We start from the raw sequence: 15,143 nt of genomic DNA, 5'->3' as shown, positions 1-15,143 counted from the left end.
ATGGTTTCTAAATAAATTCCTTTTTAATAAGCAATCTAGCAATCTTAATCTTTATAAATTCTAATCACTTCGCCCACAGTCCAGAGCTGGGGTGGTAAAATGCAGGGCATCCCTAGAAATTACCTAAAAATTTCTCAGGTGGGTAATTCCTCTTTCTAATCGTGGTCATGTGCCACTCACTGGTTATAAGAAAAATAATGCTCACAAAATAAATGCCAAATCAGATTAGTTCAGATTAGTTCTCTCCACTTAAAAAGGAAAAAAATTAAAGATAAACCACCATATAAAACAATCAGGATTCACTGGTCTTTAAACATTTATTTAAATGGTTGCACTCTGGAAATTTACCTTAAAAATTCCAAAAATCAGGCTATAGTTCATGGTCTGTTTGCTTCTCAAAAAGTAAAACACATAAAAAATTCTCACCAAACACAAAATTTAGGATTACTAAGGAAAAGCTTTAAAATTACCTTTAAATCAGAACACTTATCTAATTCCCTTCTCTTTATTTTATTTATTTTTTTCTCCTAATTTCCTTTCTCTCAGCTGTGCCCTACACCTTCCTTTGGTCTAAGGCAAAAATAGCTTCTTTAGAGAAAATGTATTGTTCAGTTTAAACTGCTCAGGGTTTCCTTACTATTTAAAGCAAAGCCTTTTCCCAAGAATATCTCTTTTTTAAACAACAATGCAATGACCAGTCAGGTCTGCAATTCACCATCCTAAAATAAACTTTCTTTACTCTAGAACACACAGGTTAATCAGAAAAACCTTGCTCTGTGGAAACAAATAACAGATTAACAAAAATGTGAAATTACAGCAATCAAATAAAAAAGTTTAGAATAAAATGCATCTCATTACCAACAGTATTAAGAATTAACTGTGGGGGGCAGTTGGGTGGCTCAGTGTATTGAGAGTCAGGCCTAGAGATGGGAGGTCCTAGGTTCAAATCTGGCCTCAGACACTTCCCAGCTGTGTTACCCTGGGCAAGTCACTTGACCCCCATTGCCTAGCCCTTGCCACTCTTCTGCCTTGGAGCCAATACACAGTACTGACTCCAAGACAGAAGGTAAGGGTTTTAATAAAAAAAATAAAAAAAAAAGAATTAACTGTGGTCAATACACCATATTTCACACATTCACTACATCAAAGCTGTGTAAAAATTAAAATTAAATCTTAATAATAAAAATATTATATTTTAGTAGATTTATTAATGATCATTAGAAATAAAGGAATAAAAAGGATACAAAATAAAACCATGTGCCCATGACGAAGCAGCCTTGTTAACCTGTGCTTACCATCCTTGCCAGGAAGCCAAGGAGGCCAGGACCCTCCACATCACTGCCTTGTCTATCGGAAATACATAACAACAGGAAGTTAGTGGGCTCCTGGGTAAAGGTAGTTTCTTAGAGAGACAGATGTTCAATTATACATTCCCCTCTGAGCTCCTGTAAACATAGCCAACTTTTAAATTACAATAATTTGGGGATAAAAGGGAAAAGATGAAACCTATGATTCCTAGAAGCAATGACAGAAAGCCAGTTAGGGGGCAGTCCCCTTCAGTATAAGAGTATACATACAAAACAAATGCATTTAAACCCCACACAGTTCAAATCACCACATCCCAAAGTTCACTCTGGATCTTCTGGTGCAGTGTGTAGTCTGTGGAGGCATCTTCATGGTGCTTTCTCCAAATAGTTTACTTTCTAGATTTGGAGAGGTAGCATGTTTCTTATTCTAAAATTATTCTCAAAAGTATTTAAACTTTGCATTTTAGAATAATCATACATTTCCATGTATAATTGAAAATCTGTTACCCTTCGAAACTACATTTCCCAGGATCCCACTGACTTCCTGTCATTACATATTTCTTGTAGACAGGGGATATTGGGCAGTTACCTGGAGGGTTCCGGCCTCTTTGGCTTCCTGGTAAGGATGGTAAGTGCAGGGGTTTTAACAGGCTGATTAGCCATGGGCATGTGGTTTTATTTTGTATTCCTTTGTGGTTGCCACCATTGTCAAAATTAAAATTAGATTTCAATAATAAAAATATTATATTTTAGGAGATTTATTAATGATCATTAGAAATAAAGGAATAAAAGGTATACAAAATAAAACCATGTTCCCATCGTTATTCAGCCTATTAAAACCCCCTCACTTACCATCTTTGCCAGGAAGCCAGAGTCTGGGACCCTCCATATCACTACCCAGTATCCCCTGTCTACAGGAAATATGTAATGACAGGAAGTCAGTAGGCTCCCAGTAAATGTAGTTTCTTAGGGTAACAGATTTTCAATTATACATTAGGGTGGAGTTAATCTCAATTTCACAACTGGAAAGAAAAGATTAGAATGAATGGAGAAGAAATCTACAATTAAGTTCTTAAACTTCTATTAGAAGCTTTTTCACAAAAGTTTACAAGGATTTAAACCTTAAGCCATGGCATTTCAATTCATGAAGAAACTTTCTTCTATTTTAATCGACTTAAAGCAGTTACCCAGAACTTCAAATGAACACTTGGGTTCCCACACTCCAGCTGAGTTTCCCATTCAAAGTTTTCAGCTAACCATTTATGCATCTGAACTACACTATCCTCACTGTTACTTCTATCATAGATGCTGGCTCACTCACATACACATGTACCAACAAACAAATGTAAAAACCTAGCCAAGTGCAGAGCTTGCAATCGGGCTGAACTAGACTTCATTTTGGCCAACTTACCTTTGGGTCAGATTCTGCTGCCTTCTGCCATCTCATCCAAGCCTTTGCCTACACTAGATTCGTATCCTGAAAAGATAATTTGTGGCAATTTGTCCAAGTGGTTTTTCAGGCTGCTGGCTTCCCGGGACCACAGAATTGCATCCCCTTTCCAGCATTCCCAGGTAGGCTCTGGATTAGTGGCCCCTCTGTGCAACCACAGACCACAAGCCCCCTTAATTAAAGAGTGGGTCATGCTCCCAAATACACAAGGCTAAGTCCTTTTGTCTGAGAGCCACTTACCTGGCTGCTCTGCTAACTAGACTCCTAACTCAACCCCAAATGGGTGCAGTGGGTACCCGTGACTTGAGGTTCTTGTTAGAAGGGGTGCAGCTAGGACATCAAAATCACAGTGAGACCTCCATAGTGTTAAATGGGAAAAAACCCAGAACTATTAAATAGAAAAGCCACTCTTTAATTAAGGAAAGGAGTTTAGTGCTTTCCTCAAGGGATCCACAGAGATGTGGTGCCACAGACCCATGAAGAATCACAAGACCCTGGGAGCTCTGGTCATTGACCCCTTAGAGAGCCAACCTCTCTGAATTGACAACTCCAAGGAACAAAAAAGTTGGGGGGAACTATATACTTTTTGGGGGATCCTGGGGAAGGGAAAGATGATTGACATTACCATAGCTACAAGGAAATGGGAGTGTTCAAACTATACTGAAGGGATACAATCAAGCTTGGGAAAATGGAATCATAGCTAGAGGCTAGGGTGTAAGGATACTAAAAGGATGGTCCATGACCAGGTGTGGGACTTCTTGGGAGAGAGTCTCTGATCCAATAAGGGAGACTAAGAGTACTTAGCATTTGCTTAGCCCCACTTAAGTGGGATTGTCATTTACCTTAGGATCCATTATTCCATCTGAAACTGCTAGCCTGAGATTCCCATCTGGGTGGATTCTCATGGGAACAGGAAACAAATACAAGTTTGGGGTTCTAAAACTTACAAGCTAGTCTTAAAACTTGGGGTTGATCAGATCTTAACTAGCCAACAAGTGTGGGGGTTTCTAGATTCTATATCGACAGAGTGGATAAAAAAAAGCTACCTAAATTTATTACTACTTGGTTTGGGAGGACATTCAGTTTGGGGCACATAATTCTTGATTTCTGGGACTTGTTTTCCATGATGAGTAGGAAAAGGAAAGACTGAGTGAAAAACACAATGAGAGCCAGAGTGCCAAGGATAGTAACATTACACATTACAGGAGGACTCATCTACAAAACTCAGTGCTGCTGAAAGCAGCCAACGGGAAAAAGAGGTGAGCTGAACTAACAATGACAAAGTGGTGGGTAGGGATGACACATCTGGACAATTATTCTACAAGGTGGCTACCCATTTTTGAAACAAATTTATCTCTCCCCAGTAGAAACAAAAGTCAAAACTACTATGACCAAAATGACTCTTAGATTGGCTAAGCATTCAACCTTATATACCCTACTACCAAAGAAAGGCTGAACATTCTTGGCCCACACTCTCTCTCTCCAGTCAGGGAAAAGGGTTTTTGAATGCTTGGGTCACAAAAATAGCCAAAAGACACCTTTAGTATGGTCCTACCTAATACAACCTCTAATTTCAGATTGCCAACCTTGGTGGTTGCTTGGTTATTTTAAAGTTGAAAATCAGGTACAAAGCTATGGGAGTGAATGAGAAAAGCTACCTAACTTCATTCTTACTTGGTGAGGGGGACATGATAAGAAAGAAGCCAAAATACCAAGTTGTCCAACCAATCTTATCTCAATATCCTTTGCAAGTTTCTAAAGGGCATAAAACAACAAAACTGGGTTACTGCCTTTTCCAAGATCTCCTTTGAGATTAGTTAACAGATTGGTTGCATTATTCCCTCAGAACTGAAAACAAATGAACAAATTGGTGACAGTGGATTGCAAAAGAATACTTGCCATGCTATGTGCCATTATTGTATTAGTGAGGAAGTTAGAAAAAAGGCAGGTAAAACACTTAGTTCTCCAAACAAATGCACTCCAACATTCCTTGCAAGAATTTCTAGCAAAGGTTAAAGGAATTGAGAAGAAGACATCAAACACAAATTTATGGAAGGAATTTTAGGTCTCTTGCTCAGGGGCAGTTTAGGGGCACATGATTCTTGATTTCTGAGACTTGTCTTCCATGATGAGGAGGAAAAGGAGAGAATGAGTGAAAAACACAAGAGCCAGAGTGCCCAGGATAGCCTACAACATTATACTTTACAGGAGGACTCGTCTACAAGAAAACTCATTATTGCTGAACAGGAAAAAGAGGTGAGCAGAACTAACAGTAAAAAATGATGGGTAGGGAGGACACATCTGGACAATTATTCAACAAAGTGGCTACTAAGTGTTTGTCACAAAATTATCACTCCCCAGTAGAAACAAAAGCCCAAAATACTATGACCAAAATGACTGTTAGCCTAGCATTCAACCCTACTTACCCTGCTACCAAAGAAAGGTTAAATTTTCTTGGCATACTCTGAAGCAGAGGTTATTTCTTAACTCCAGTAAGGGAAAAAGGTATTTGAATGCTCAGCCATAAAAATACCTGGACAAAAGTCACTTGAAGCATGGCCCTCCCTAATGCATCCTCTGATGTCAGATTGCCTATCTTGGTGGTTGCTTGGTTATTTTAAAGGTGAAAATCAGGTACAAATGGATAGGAATGGATAAGAAAAGGTATCAAACTACTCCTACTTGGTGAGGGAGGACAGTATGAGAATGAAGCAAAAATACTGTTTTCCAAACAATCTTATCTCAATGACCTTTGCATTTTTTTTAAACCCTTTCCTTCCATCTTGGAATACAATGTATTGACTCCAAGCCAGAAGAGTGGAAAGGGCTAGGCAATGGGGGTCAAGTGACTTGCCCAGGGTCACCCTTTGCAAAATTTTAAAAGGCATGAAACAAATGAAACTGGACCACTACATTTTCCAGGCTCTCCTTTGAGATTAGTTAACAGATTGATTATATTATTCCTTCAGAACTGAAAACTCATAAATAAATTGGTGGCAGTGCAGTTCAAGAGATGACTTGCCATGCTATGTGTGCTTATATTAAGAATGAGGCAGGTAGAAAAAAGGCTGGAAAAACACCAAGTTTTCCAACCAAATACAATCCAACTTTCCTTGCAAGAGTTCATAGCAAAAGTTAAAGGAATTGAGAAGAAAATGTCAAGCACAAAATTATTATGTGAGGAATGTTAGGTTTCTTGCTCAGGGCTGAGGTATGACCAGTTTAGGGGCACATGATGCTTGATTTCTGGGACTTGTCTTCCATGATAAGGAGGAAAAGAAAAGACTGAGTGAAAATGAGAGCCAGAGTACCCAGGATAGCATGCAACATTATACATTACAGGAGGACTGGCTTACAAGAAAACTGAGTGTTGCTGAGAGCACCCAAGAGGAAAAAGAGGTGAGCAGAACTAACAGCAACAAAAAAGTGGGGAGGGAGGACACATCTGGACAATTATTATACTACAACGTGGTGGCTTCCCATTCTTTCTCACAAAATTATTGCTCCCCAGTAGGAACAAAAGCCCAAAATACTATAACTAAGATGATTCTTGGCCTTGCTGTTCAGTATTCAACCCTACGTACCCTACCAGCAGAGCAAGATTGAACTGTCTTGCACATTCTCTGAAAGAACTCATTTCTTCAGTTTGGGAAAGGGGTTTGTGAATGCTCAGCCACAAAATTAACTAGCCAAAAGCCACCCTCAGCATGACCTCACCTAATGCAACCTCTGATTTGAGATTGCCTGCCTTGGTAGTTGCTGGGTTATTTTAAAGGAGAAAATCGGCCAAAAAAAATGATGGGAAAAGATGAAAAAAGCTACCTGAATTCATTCTTAGTTAGGGAGGACATTATGATAAAGAAGTCAAAATACCAAGTTTTCCGGCCAATCTTACCTCAATGTCTTTGCAACTTTTTAAAAGGCAATAAACAAGAACACTTGGGTTACTAGATATTCCAGGATCTCCTTTGAGATTAGTTCACAGCATAGTTGCACTATTCCTACAGAGCTGAAAATGAATGAACAAATTGGTGGGAGTGCAGTGCAAGAGACTAACTGCTACTCTATCTGAACCTATAGAATGAGTGAGGAAGTTAGAAAAAGGGCAGGGAAAATACTAAATTTTCCAACCAAATGCACAGCATCACTCCTTGTGAGACCTTATCAGAAAACTCAAAGATATTGAGAAGATGTGTCAAGCACAAAAATGAAGTTAGGAATTTGACAATTCTTGCTCAGGGCTTAAACGTTAGCAGTTTAGGGGCACATGATTCATCATTTCTGGGACTGGTCTTTATGACAAAGAGAAAAGGAAAGACTGAGTGAGAAACAAAATGAAAGCCAGAGTGCCCAGAATAGCCTGCAACATTATCCATTACAGGAGGACTTGATTACAAGAAAACTCAGTGCTGTTGAGAGCACCAAACTGGAAGAAGAGGTGAGCAGAACTAACAACAAAATGGTGGGGAGGGAGGACACATCTGGACAGTTATTCTACAGGGTGGCTACCCACTCTTTTTCACAGAATGATCTTTCCCCAGTATGAAAAAAGCCAAAAATATCTATGACTGATGAATCTTTGTCTTTCTGGTCAGCATTCAACCCTACTTAGCCTCCTACCAAAGAAAGGTTGAACTTTCTTGGCATCTTTGAAACAGAGCTCATTTCTTCTCTGGTAAGGGAAAAGGGTTTTTGAATGCTCAGCCACAAAAATAATTAGAAAAAAAAAAACCAGGTGAAGCATGGCCCTAAATAATGCAACCTCTGATTTCAGATTGCCTGCCTTGGTGATTGCTTGTTTATTTTAAATTTGAAAATCAGGTAAAATTAAGGATGGGACTGGATGAGAAAAGCATCCTAAACTCATTGCTTCTCGGTGAGGGAGGATATTATTAGAAGGAAGCCAAAATACCAAGGTGTGGAACCAAACTTAGTGACCTTTTCTGAGCTCTCATTTGAGACTAGGTAAAAGATTAGTTGCATTATGCCGCTATAGCTGAAGAGAAAAGAACAAATTGGTTGCAGTGTAGTATGAGACTATTTGCCATGCTATATGCACTGATAGTAGGACTGATGAATTTAGAAAAAAGGAAGGTAAAATACTAAGTTTTCCAACCAAATTCACCCCATTATTCCTCACAAGAGCTTATAGCAAGAGTCAAAGGAATTGAGAAGATATCAAGCACAAAAAATTTATGTGAGGAATTTAGGACTCTTGCTGAGGGGTATAGGTTAGGGGCACATAATTCTTGATTTCTGGGACTTGTCTTCAATGATGGGGAAGAAAAGAAAAGTCTGAGTAAGAAACAGAATGACAGCAGAGTACCCAGGAATGCCTGAAACATTATACCTTACAGGAGGACTCAAGTACAAGAAAACTCAGTGTTGCTGAGAGCACCCAAGAGGAAGCAGAGGTGAGCAGAACTAACAGCAACAAAATGGCGGGGAGGGAGGACACATCTGGATAATTGTTCTCCAAGGTGTCTACCCATTCTTTGTCACTGAATTATCACTCCTCAGTAGGAAGAAAAAGCCAAAAATACTATGACCAAGATGACTGTTAGGTTTGTATAGTGAGTCAGCATTCAACCCTACTTACCCTACTAGCAGAGAACTAGAATCTTCTTGGAACACTCTGAAACAGAGCTCCTTTCTTCTCCATTTTGGGAAAGGGGTTTGTGAATGTTCAGCCACAAAAATAACCAGGCAAAAGCCACCTGCAGCATGACCCTACCCAATGCAACCTCTGATTTCAGATGGCCATTCTTCATGGTTTCTTGGTATTTTATAGGTGAAATTCAGGTACAAAGGGATGATAGTGGATAAAAACAGGTACCTAACTTAATACCTACTTGGTCAGGGAGGAAATTATAAGAAAAAAGCCAAAATACAAAGTTCAATCTTATCTCAATGTTCTTTGCAAAATTTTAAAAGGCATGAGGCAACATTTCTGGATCTCGACCTTTTCAAAGCTCTTCTTGAGATTTAGTAACAAATTGGTTGCCTTATTCCTTGAGAGCGAAAAATGAATGAACAAATTGGTGGTAGTGTAGTGCAAGAGATTATGTGCCATGCCATGTGTGCTTATAGAATGAGTGAGGAAGTTTGAAAAAAGGCAGACACAATACTATGTTTTCCAAGAAATGGACTCCAACACCCCTTGCAAGATTCGATAGCAAAAGTTAAATGATTTGAGAAGATATGTGAAGCTCAAAAATGTTATATAAGGAATTTAGGACACATGCTGAGGGCTTGGGTGTTAGCAGTTTAGGGGCACATGATTCTTTATTTCTGAAACTTGTCTTCTATGACAAAGAGAAAAGGAAAGACTGAGTGAGAAACAAAATGAAAGCCAGAGTGCCCAGAATAGCCTGCAACATTATCCATTACAGGAGGACTCGATTACAAGAAAACTCAGTGCTGTTGAGAGCACCAAACTGGAAGAAGAGGTGAGCAGAACTAACAACAAAATAGTGGGGAGGGAGGGCACATCTTGGACAATTATTCTACAAGGTGGCTATGCATTTTTTGTCACAGAATTATCTTTCCCCTCTATGAAAAAAAACAAAAATATCTATGACTGATGAATCTTAGTCTGTCTTTCTGGTCAGCATTCGACCCTACTTAGCCTCCTACCAAAGAAAGGTTGAACTTTCTTGGCATGCTCTCTGAAACACAGCACATTTCTTCTCCAGTAAGGGAAAAGGGTTTTTGAATGCTCATCCACAAAAATAATTAGAAAAAAACCCCAGCTGAAACATGGCCCTAAATAATGCAACCTCTGATTTCAGATTGCCTGCCTTGGTGATTGCTTATTTATTTTAAATTTGAAAATCAGGTAAAATTAAGGATGGGACTGGATGAGAAAAGCATCCTAAACTCATTGCTTCTCGGTGAGGGAGGATATTATTAGAAGGAAGCCAAAATACCAAGGTGTGGAACCAAACTCAGAGACCTTTTCTGAACTCTCCTTTGAGACTAGGTAAAAGATTAGTTGCATTATGCCGCTATAGCTGAAGAGAAAAGAACAAATTGGTTGCAGTGTAGTATGAGACTATTTGCCATGCTATATGCACTGATAATAGGACTGATGAATTTAGAAAAAAGGAAGGCAAAATGCTACGTTTTCCAACCAAATTCACCCCAATATTCCTCACAAGAGCTTATAGCAAGAGTCAAAGGAATTGAGAAGATATCAAGCACAAAAAACTTATGTGAGGAATTTAGGACTCTTGCTGAGGGGTATAGGTTAGGGGCACATAATTCTTGATTTCTGTCTTCTATGATGGGGAAGAAAAGAAAAGTCTGAGTAAGAAACAGAATGACAGCAGAGTACCCAGGAATGCCTGAAACATTATACCTTACAGGAGGACTCAAGTACAAGAAAACTCAGTGTTGCTGAGAGCACCCAAGAGGAAGCAGAGGTGAGCAGAACTAACAGCAACAAAATGGCGGGGAGTGAGGACACATCTGGATAATTGTTCTCCAAGGTGTCTACCCATTCTTTGTCACTGAATTATCACTCCTCAGTAGGAAGAAAAAGCCAAAAATACTATGACCAAGATGACTGTTAGGTTTGTATAGTGAGTCTGCATTCAACCCTACTAAGCCTACTAGCAGAGAACTAGAACCTTCTAGGAATACTCTCTGAAACAGATCTCCTTTCTTCTCCATTTTGGGAAAGGGGTTTGTGAATGTTCAGCCACAAAAATAACCAGGCAAAAGCCACCTGCAGCATGACCCTACCCAATGCAACCTCTGATTTCAGATGGCCATTCTTCATGGTTTCTTGGTATTTTATAGGTGAAATTCAGGTACAATGGGATGATAGTGGATAAAAACAGGTACCTAACTATATTCCTACTTAGTCAGGGAGGAAAATATGAGAAAAAAGCCAAAATACAATGATCTCTGAACAATTTAATTTCAATGTCCTTTGCAAAATTTCATAGGCATGAGGCAACATTTCTGGATCTTGACCTTTTCAAAGCTCTTCTTGAGATTTAGTAACAGATTGGTTGCCTTTTTCCTTGAGAGCGAAAAATGAATGAACAAATTGGTGGTAGTGCAGTGGAAGAGATTATTTGCCATGTCATCTGTGCTTATAGAATGAGTGAGGAAGTTTGAAAAAAGACAAAATACTAAGTTTTTCCAGCGAATTGATTCGAACCCTCCTGGCAAGATGTCATAGCGGAAGTCAAATGAATTGAGAAGATGGCAAGCACAAAGTGTTTTGTAAGGAATTTAGGACACTTGCTGAGGGCCTAGGTGTTAGAAGTTTAGGATCACATGATTCTTTATTTTTCGGATTTGTCTTCTATTACATGGAGTAAAAAGAAAGATTGACAAACAGAATGAGAACCAGAATACCCAAGATAGTATGCAACATTATCCATTACAGGAGGACTCAACTTCAAGAAAATTCAGTGTTGCTAAGAGCACCGAAGAGGAAAAAGAGGTGAGCAGAAATGAAAGCCACAAAATGGTGGGGAGGGAGGACACATGTGGACAATTAATCTACAAGGTTGCTACCTATTTATTATTACTGTATGATCTCTCCTCACTAGGAACAAAAGCCAAAATTACTATGATCAATTTGATTCTTGGCCTTGCTGGTCAGCATTCAACCGTACTTACCTTCTTACCAAGCACAAAAATGTTATGTGAGAAATTTAGGACTCTTGCTCAGGGGTTAGTTGTTAGCAGTTTGGGGGCAAATAATTATCAATTTTGGGGGGCTTCTCTTCCATAATGAGGAGGCAAAGGACAAACTGAATAAGAAACAGAAAGAGAGCCAGAGTACCCAGGAATGCCTGAAACATTATACCTTACAGGAGGACTTAACTACAAGAAAACTCAGTCTTGCTGAGAGCACCCAAGAGGAAACAGATGTGAGGAGAACTAACAATGACAAAATGGTGGTTAAGGAGGACACATCTGGACAATTATTCTCTTGGGTGGCTATCCATTTTTATCACAGAATTATCACTCCCCAATAGAAGCAAAAGTCAAAAATACCATGACCATAATGATTGTTAGCTGTGCTGGTTAGTAATCATGCTACTAACCCATCTACCAAGGAAACTTGAACTTTCTAGGCACACTCTCTGAAAGATCTCATTTCTTCTCCACTTAGTGTAAGGGGCTTTTGAATGTTCCACCATAAAAATAACCAGCCAAAAGCAACCCGCTGCATGACCCTGCCTAATGCAACCTCTGATTTCAGAATGCCTTCCTTAATGATTTCTTGGTTATTTTAAAAATGAAATTCAGGTACAAAGGGATGGCAGTCGATAACAAAAGCTACCTAACTTTGTTCCTATTTAGTCAGGGAGGATTGTGTAAGAAAAAAGTCAAAATACAAAGTTTTCAAACCAATCTTATCTCAATGTCCATTGGAAGATTTTAAAAGGCATGAAGCAGCAATTCTGGGTCTCTACCTTTTCAACGTTATTCTATGAGATTTAGTAACAGATTGGTTGCCTTATTCCTTGAGAGCGGAAAATGAATGAATGAATTGGTGGCAGTGCATTGCAAGAGATTATGTGCCATGCCATCTGTACTTATAGAATGAGGGAGGAAGTTTGAAAAAAGGCAGACAAAATAGAATGTTTTCTGACAAATTTACTCAAACTCTTCTTGGAAGATGTCATAGCAAAAGTTAAATGAATTGAGAAGATGTCAATCCTAAAAAAGTTACATGAGGAATTTTAGGACTTTCGCTCAGTGGTTAGGTGTTAGCAGTTTGGGGGCAAGTAATTCTGGATTTTGGGGGCTTCTTTTCCATAATGAGGAGGAAAAGGAAAGACTGAGTAAGAAAGAGAATGAGAGTCAGAGTACCCAGGAATGCCTGAAACATTATACCTTACAGGAGGACTTAACTACAAGAAAACTCAGTGTTGCTGAGAGTACCCAAGGGGAAGCAGAGGTGAGCAGAACTAACAGCAACAAAATGGTGGGGAGGGAGGACACATCTGGACAATTATTCTACAGGGTGGGTACCCATTCTTCATCAAAGAATTATCACTACCCGATATGAGCAAAAGCCCAAAATACCATGACCAAGATGACTATTAGCTTTTTTGGTTAGCAATCAGCCTACCAACCTCCTATCAAAGAAACTTGAACTATCTCGTCACACTCTCTGAAAGTTCATTTCTTCTCCACTTCTGGAAAGGAGTTTTTTGAATGCTCAACCACAAAAGTAACCAGCCAAAAGCTACCTTACTTTGTTCCTACTTAGTCAGGGGGGATAGGATTAGAAAAAAAGCCTAAATACAAAGGTTTCCAGCCAATCTTATCTCAATGTCCTTTGGAAGATGTTAAAAGGCATGAAGCAACAATTCTGGGTGTCTACCTTTTCCAATTTCTTCTTTGAAATTTAGTAACAGATGGTTGCCTTATTTCTTGAGAGCTAAAAATGAATGAATGAACTGATGGCAGTACAGTGCAAGGGTTTATGTGCCATGCCACCTGTGCTCATAGAATGAGGGAGTCATTTCAAAAAAGGCAGACAAATTACTATGTTTTCCAAAATATGGACTGGAACTTTCCTTGCAAGATACCATAGCAGAAGTCAAATGAATTGAGAAAATGTCTAGCACAAAAAAGTCATGTGAGGAATTTAGGACACTTGTTGAGGGCTTAGGTGTTAGCAGTTTAGGGGCAAATGATTCTCAATTTTTGTGGCTTCTCTTCCATAATGAAGAGGAAAAGAAAAGACTGAGTAAGAAAGAGAATGAGAGTCAGAGTACCCAGGAATGCCTGAAATATTATACCTTACAGGAGGACTTAACTACAAGAAAACTTAGTGTTGCTGAGAGCACCGAAGAGCAAACAGAGGTGAGCAGAATGACAAAATGGTGGGTAAGGAGGACACATCTGAACAATTAATCTACAGGGTGGCTACCCATTCTTTATCACAAAATTATCACTATTCAGTAGGAGCAAAAGTCAAAAATAACATGACCAAGAAGACTATTAGCTTTGCTGGTTAGCATTCACCCTACTAACCCTCCTATCAAAGATACTTTCTAGGTTGCTCATTTCTTCTCCACTTTTGGAAAGGGGCTTTTGAATGCTTAACCACAAAAATAACCAGCAAAAAGCCACTCGCTGCATGACCCTACCTAATGCAACCTCTGATTTCAGATTGCCCACATTAATGACTTCTTGATTATTTTAAAGATGAATTAGGGTATAAAGGGATGGCAGTAGATAACAAAAGATAACCTAACTTTGTTCCTACTTAGTCAGGGGGGGATTGTATGAGAAAAAAGCCAAAATACAAAGTTTTCAAACCAATCTTATATCAATGTCCTTAGGAAGATTTTAAAAGGCATGAAGCAACAATTCTGGGTCTTTACCTTTTTTCCAAGCTCTTCTTTGAGATTTAGTAACAGATTGGTTGCCTTATTCCTTGAGAGCTGAAAATGAATGAATGAATTGGTAGCAGTGCAGTGCAAGAGATTATGTGCCTTGGGGGCAGCTGGGTGGCTCAGTGGATTGAGAGCCAGGCCTAGAGACGGGAGATCCTAAGTTCAAATCTGGCCTCAGACACTTCCCAGCTGTGTGACCCTGGGCAAGTCACTTGACCCCCATTGCCTAGCCCTTATCATTCTTCTGCCTTGGAGCCAATACACAGTATTGAGTACAAGACGGAAGGTAAGGGTTTAAAAAAAAAAAAGAATAAGAGATTATGTGCCATGCCATCTTTGCTCATAGAATGAGAGAGTAATTTTGAAAAAAGGCAGACAAAACACTGTTTTCAAACAAATGGGCTCAAACCCTCCTTACAACATACCATAGCAAAATTCAAATGAATAGAGAAGTATTCAACTACAAAAATGCTAAGGGAAGAATTTAGGACAGTTGCTGAGGGCCTAGGTGTTAGCAGTTTAGGGGCACATGATTCTTGATTTCTGGGACCTGTCTTCTATGACATGGAATAAAAAGAAAGACTGAGTGAGAAATAAAATGAGAGCCAGAGTACCCAGGATCGTCTGCAACATTATCCATTACAGGAGGACTCAACTACAAGAAAACTCAGTGTTGCTGAGAGCACCCAAGGGGAAACAGAGGTGAGCAGAACAAACAAAGATAAAATGGTGGGTAGAGAACACACATCTGGACAATTATTCTACAAGGTGACTACCCATACTTTGCCATAGAATTATCACTCACCAGTAGAAACAATAGGCAAAAATACCGTGTCCAACATGACTGTTAGGCTTGTGTCGCTGGTCAGCATTCAACCCTATTTACCCTATGATTAAGAGAGTTTAAACTTTCCTGGAACAGTATCTGAAAGAACTCATTTCTTCACCACTTTGGGAAAGGGCTTTTTGGATGCTCAGCCAAAATAATGACCAACCAGAAACCACCTG

At 39.2% G+C, this 15,143-nt stretch overlaps 1 protein-coding gene across 1 annotated transcript in view; it reads left to right on the top strand.

The window, feature by feature from the left end:
- The window catches only part of LOC100020542 (sodium-coupled monocarboxylate transporter 1-like), a 229,483-nt gene that overhangs the window by 203,915 nt on the left and 10,425 nt on the right, over window positions 1–15,143 (top strand). The window contains exons 18-27 of the mRNA XM_016425807.2: window positions 4,966–5,013; window positions 6,028–6,156; window positions 7,139–7,195; window positions 8,115–8,171; window positions 9,150–9,206; window positions 10,125–10,181; window positions 11,159–11,215; window positions 12,629–12,685; window positions 13,543–13,599; window positions 14,781–14,837. Coding sequence (XP_016281293.2) covers window positions 4,966–5,013; window positions 6,028–6,156; window positions 7,139–7,195; window positions 8,115–8,171; window positions 9,150–9,206; window positions 10,125–10,181; window positions 11,159–11,215; window positions 12,629–12,685; window positions 13,543–13,599; window positions 14,781–14,837 — 633 coding nt within the window. The remainder of the gene's footprint in view (window positions 1–4,965; window positions 5,014–6,027; window positions 6,157–7,138; window positions 7,196–8,114; window positions 8,172–9,149; window positions 9,207–10,124; window positions 10,182–11,158; window positions 11,216–12,628; window positions 12,686–13,542; window positions 13,600–14,780; window positions 14,838–15,143) is intronic.

This window comes from Monodelphis domestica, chromosome 5, assembly GCF_027887165.1.
Source record: "Monodelphis domestica isolate mMonDom1 chromosome 5, mMonDom1.pri, whole genome shotgun sequence".
Lineage (NCBI taxonomy): Eukaryota > Metazoa > Chordata > Mammalia > Didelphimorphia > Didelphidae > Monodelphis > Monodelphis domestica.
This window is presented reverse-complemented; position numbering and strand designations above follow the sequence as displayed.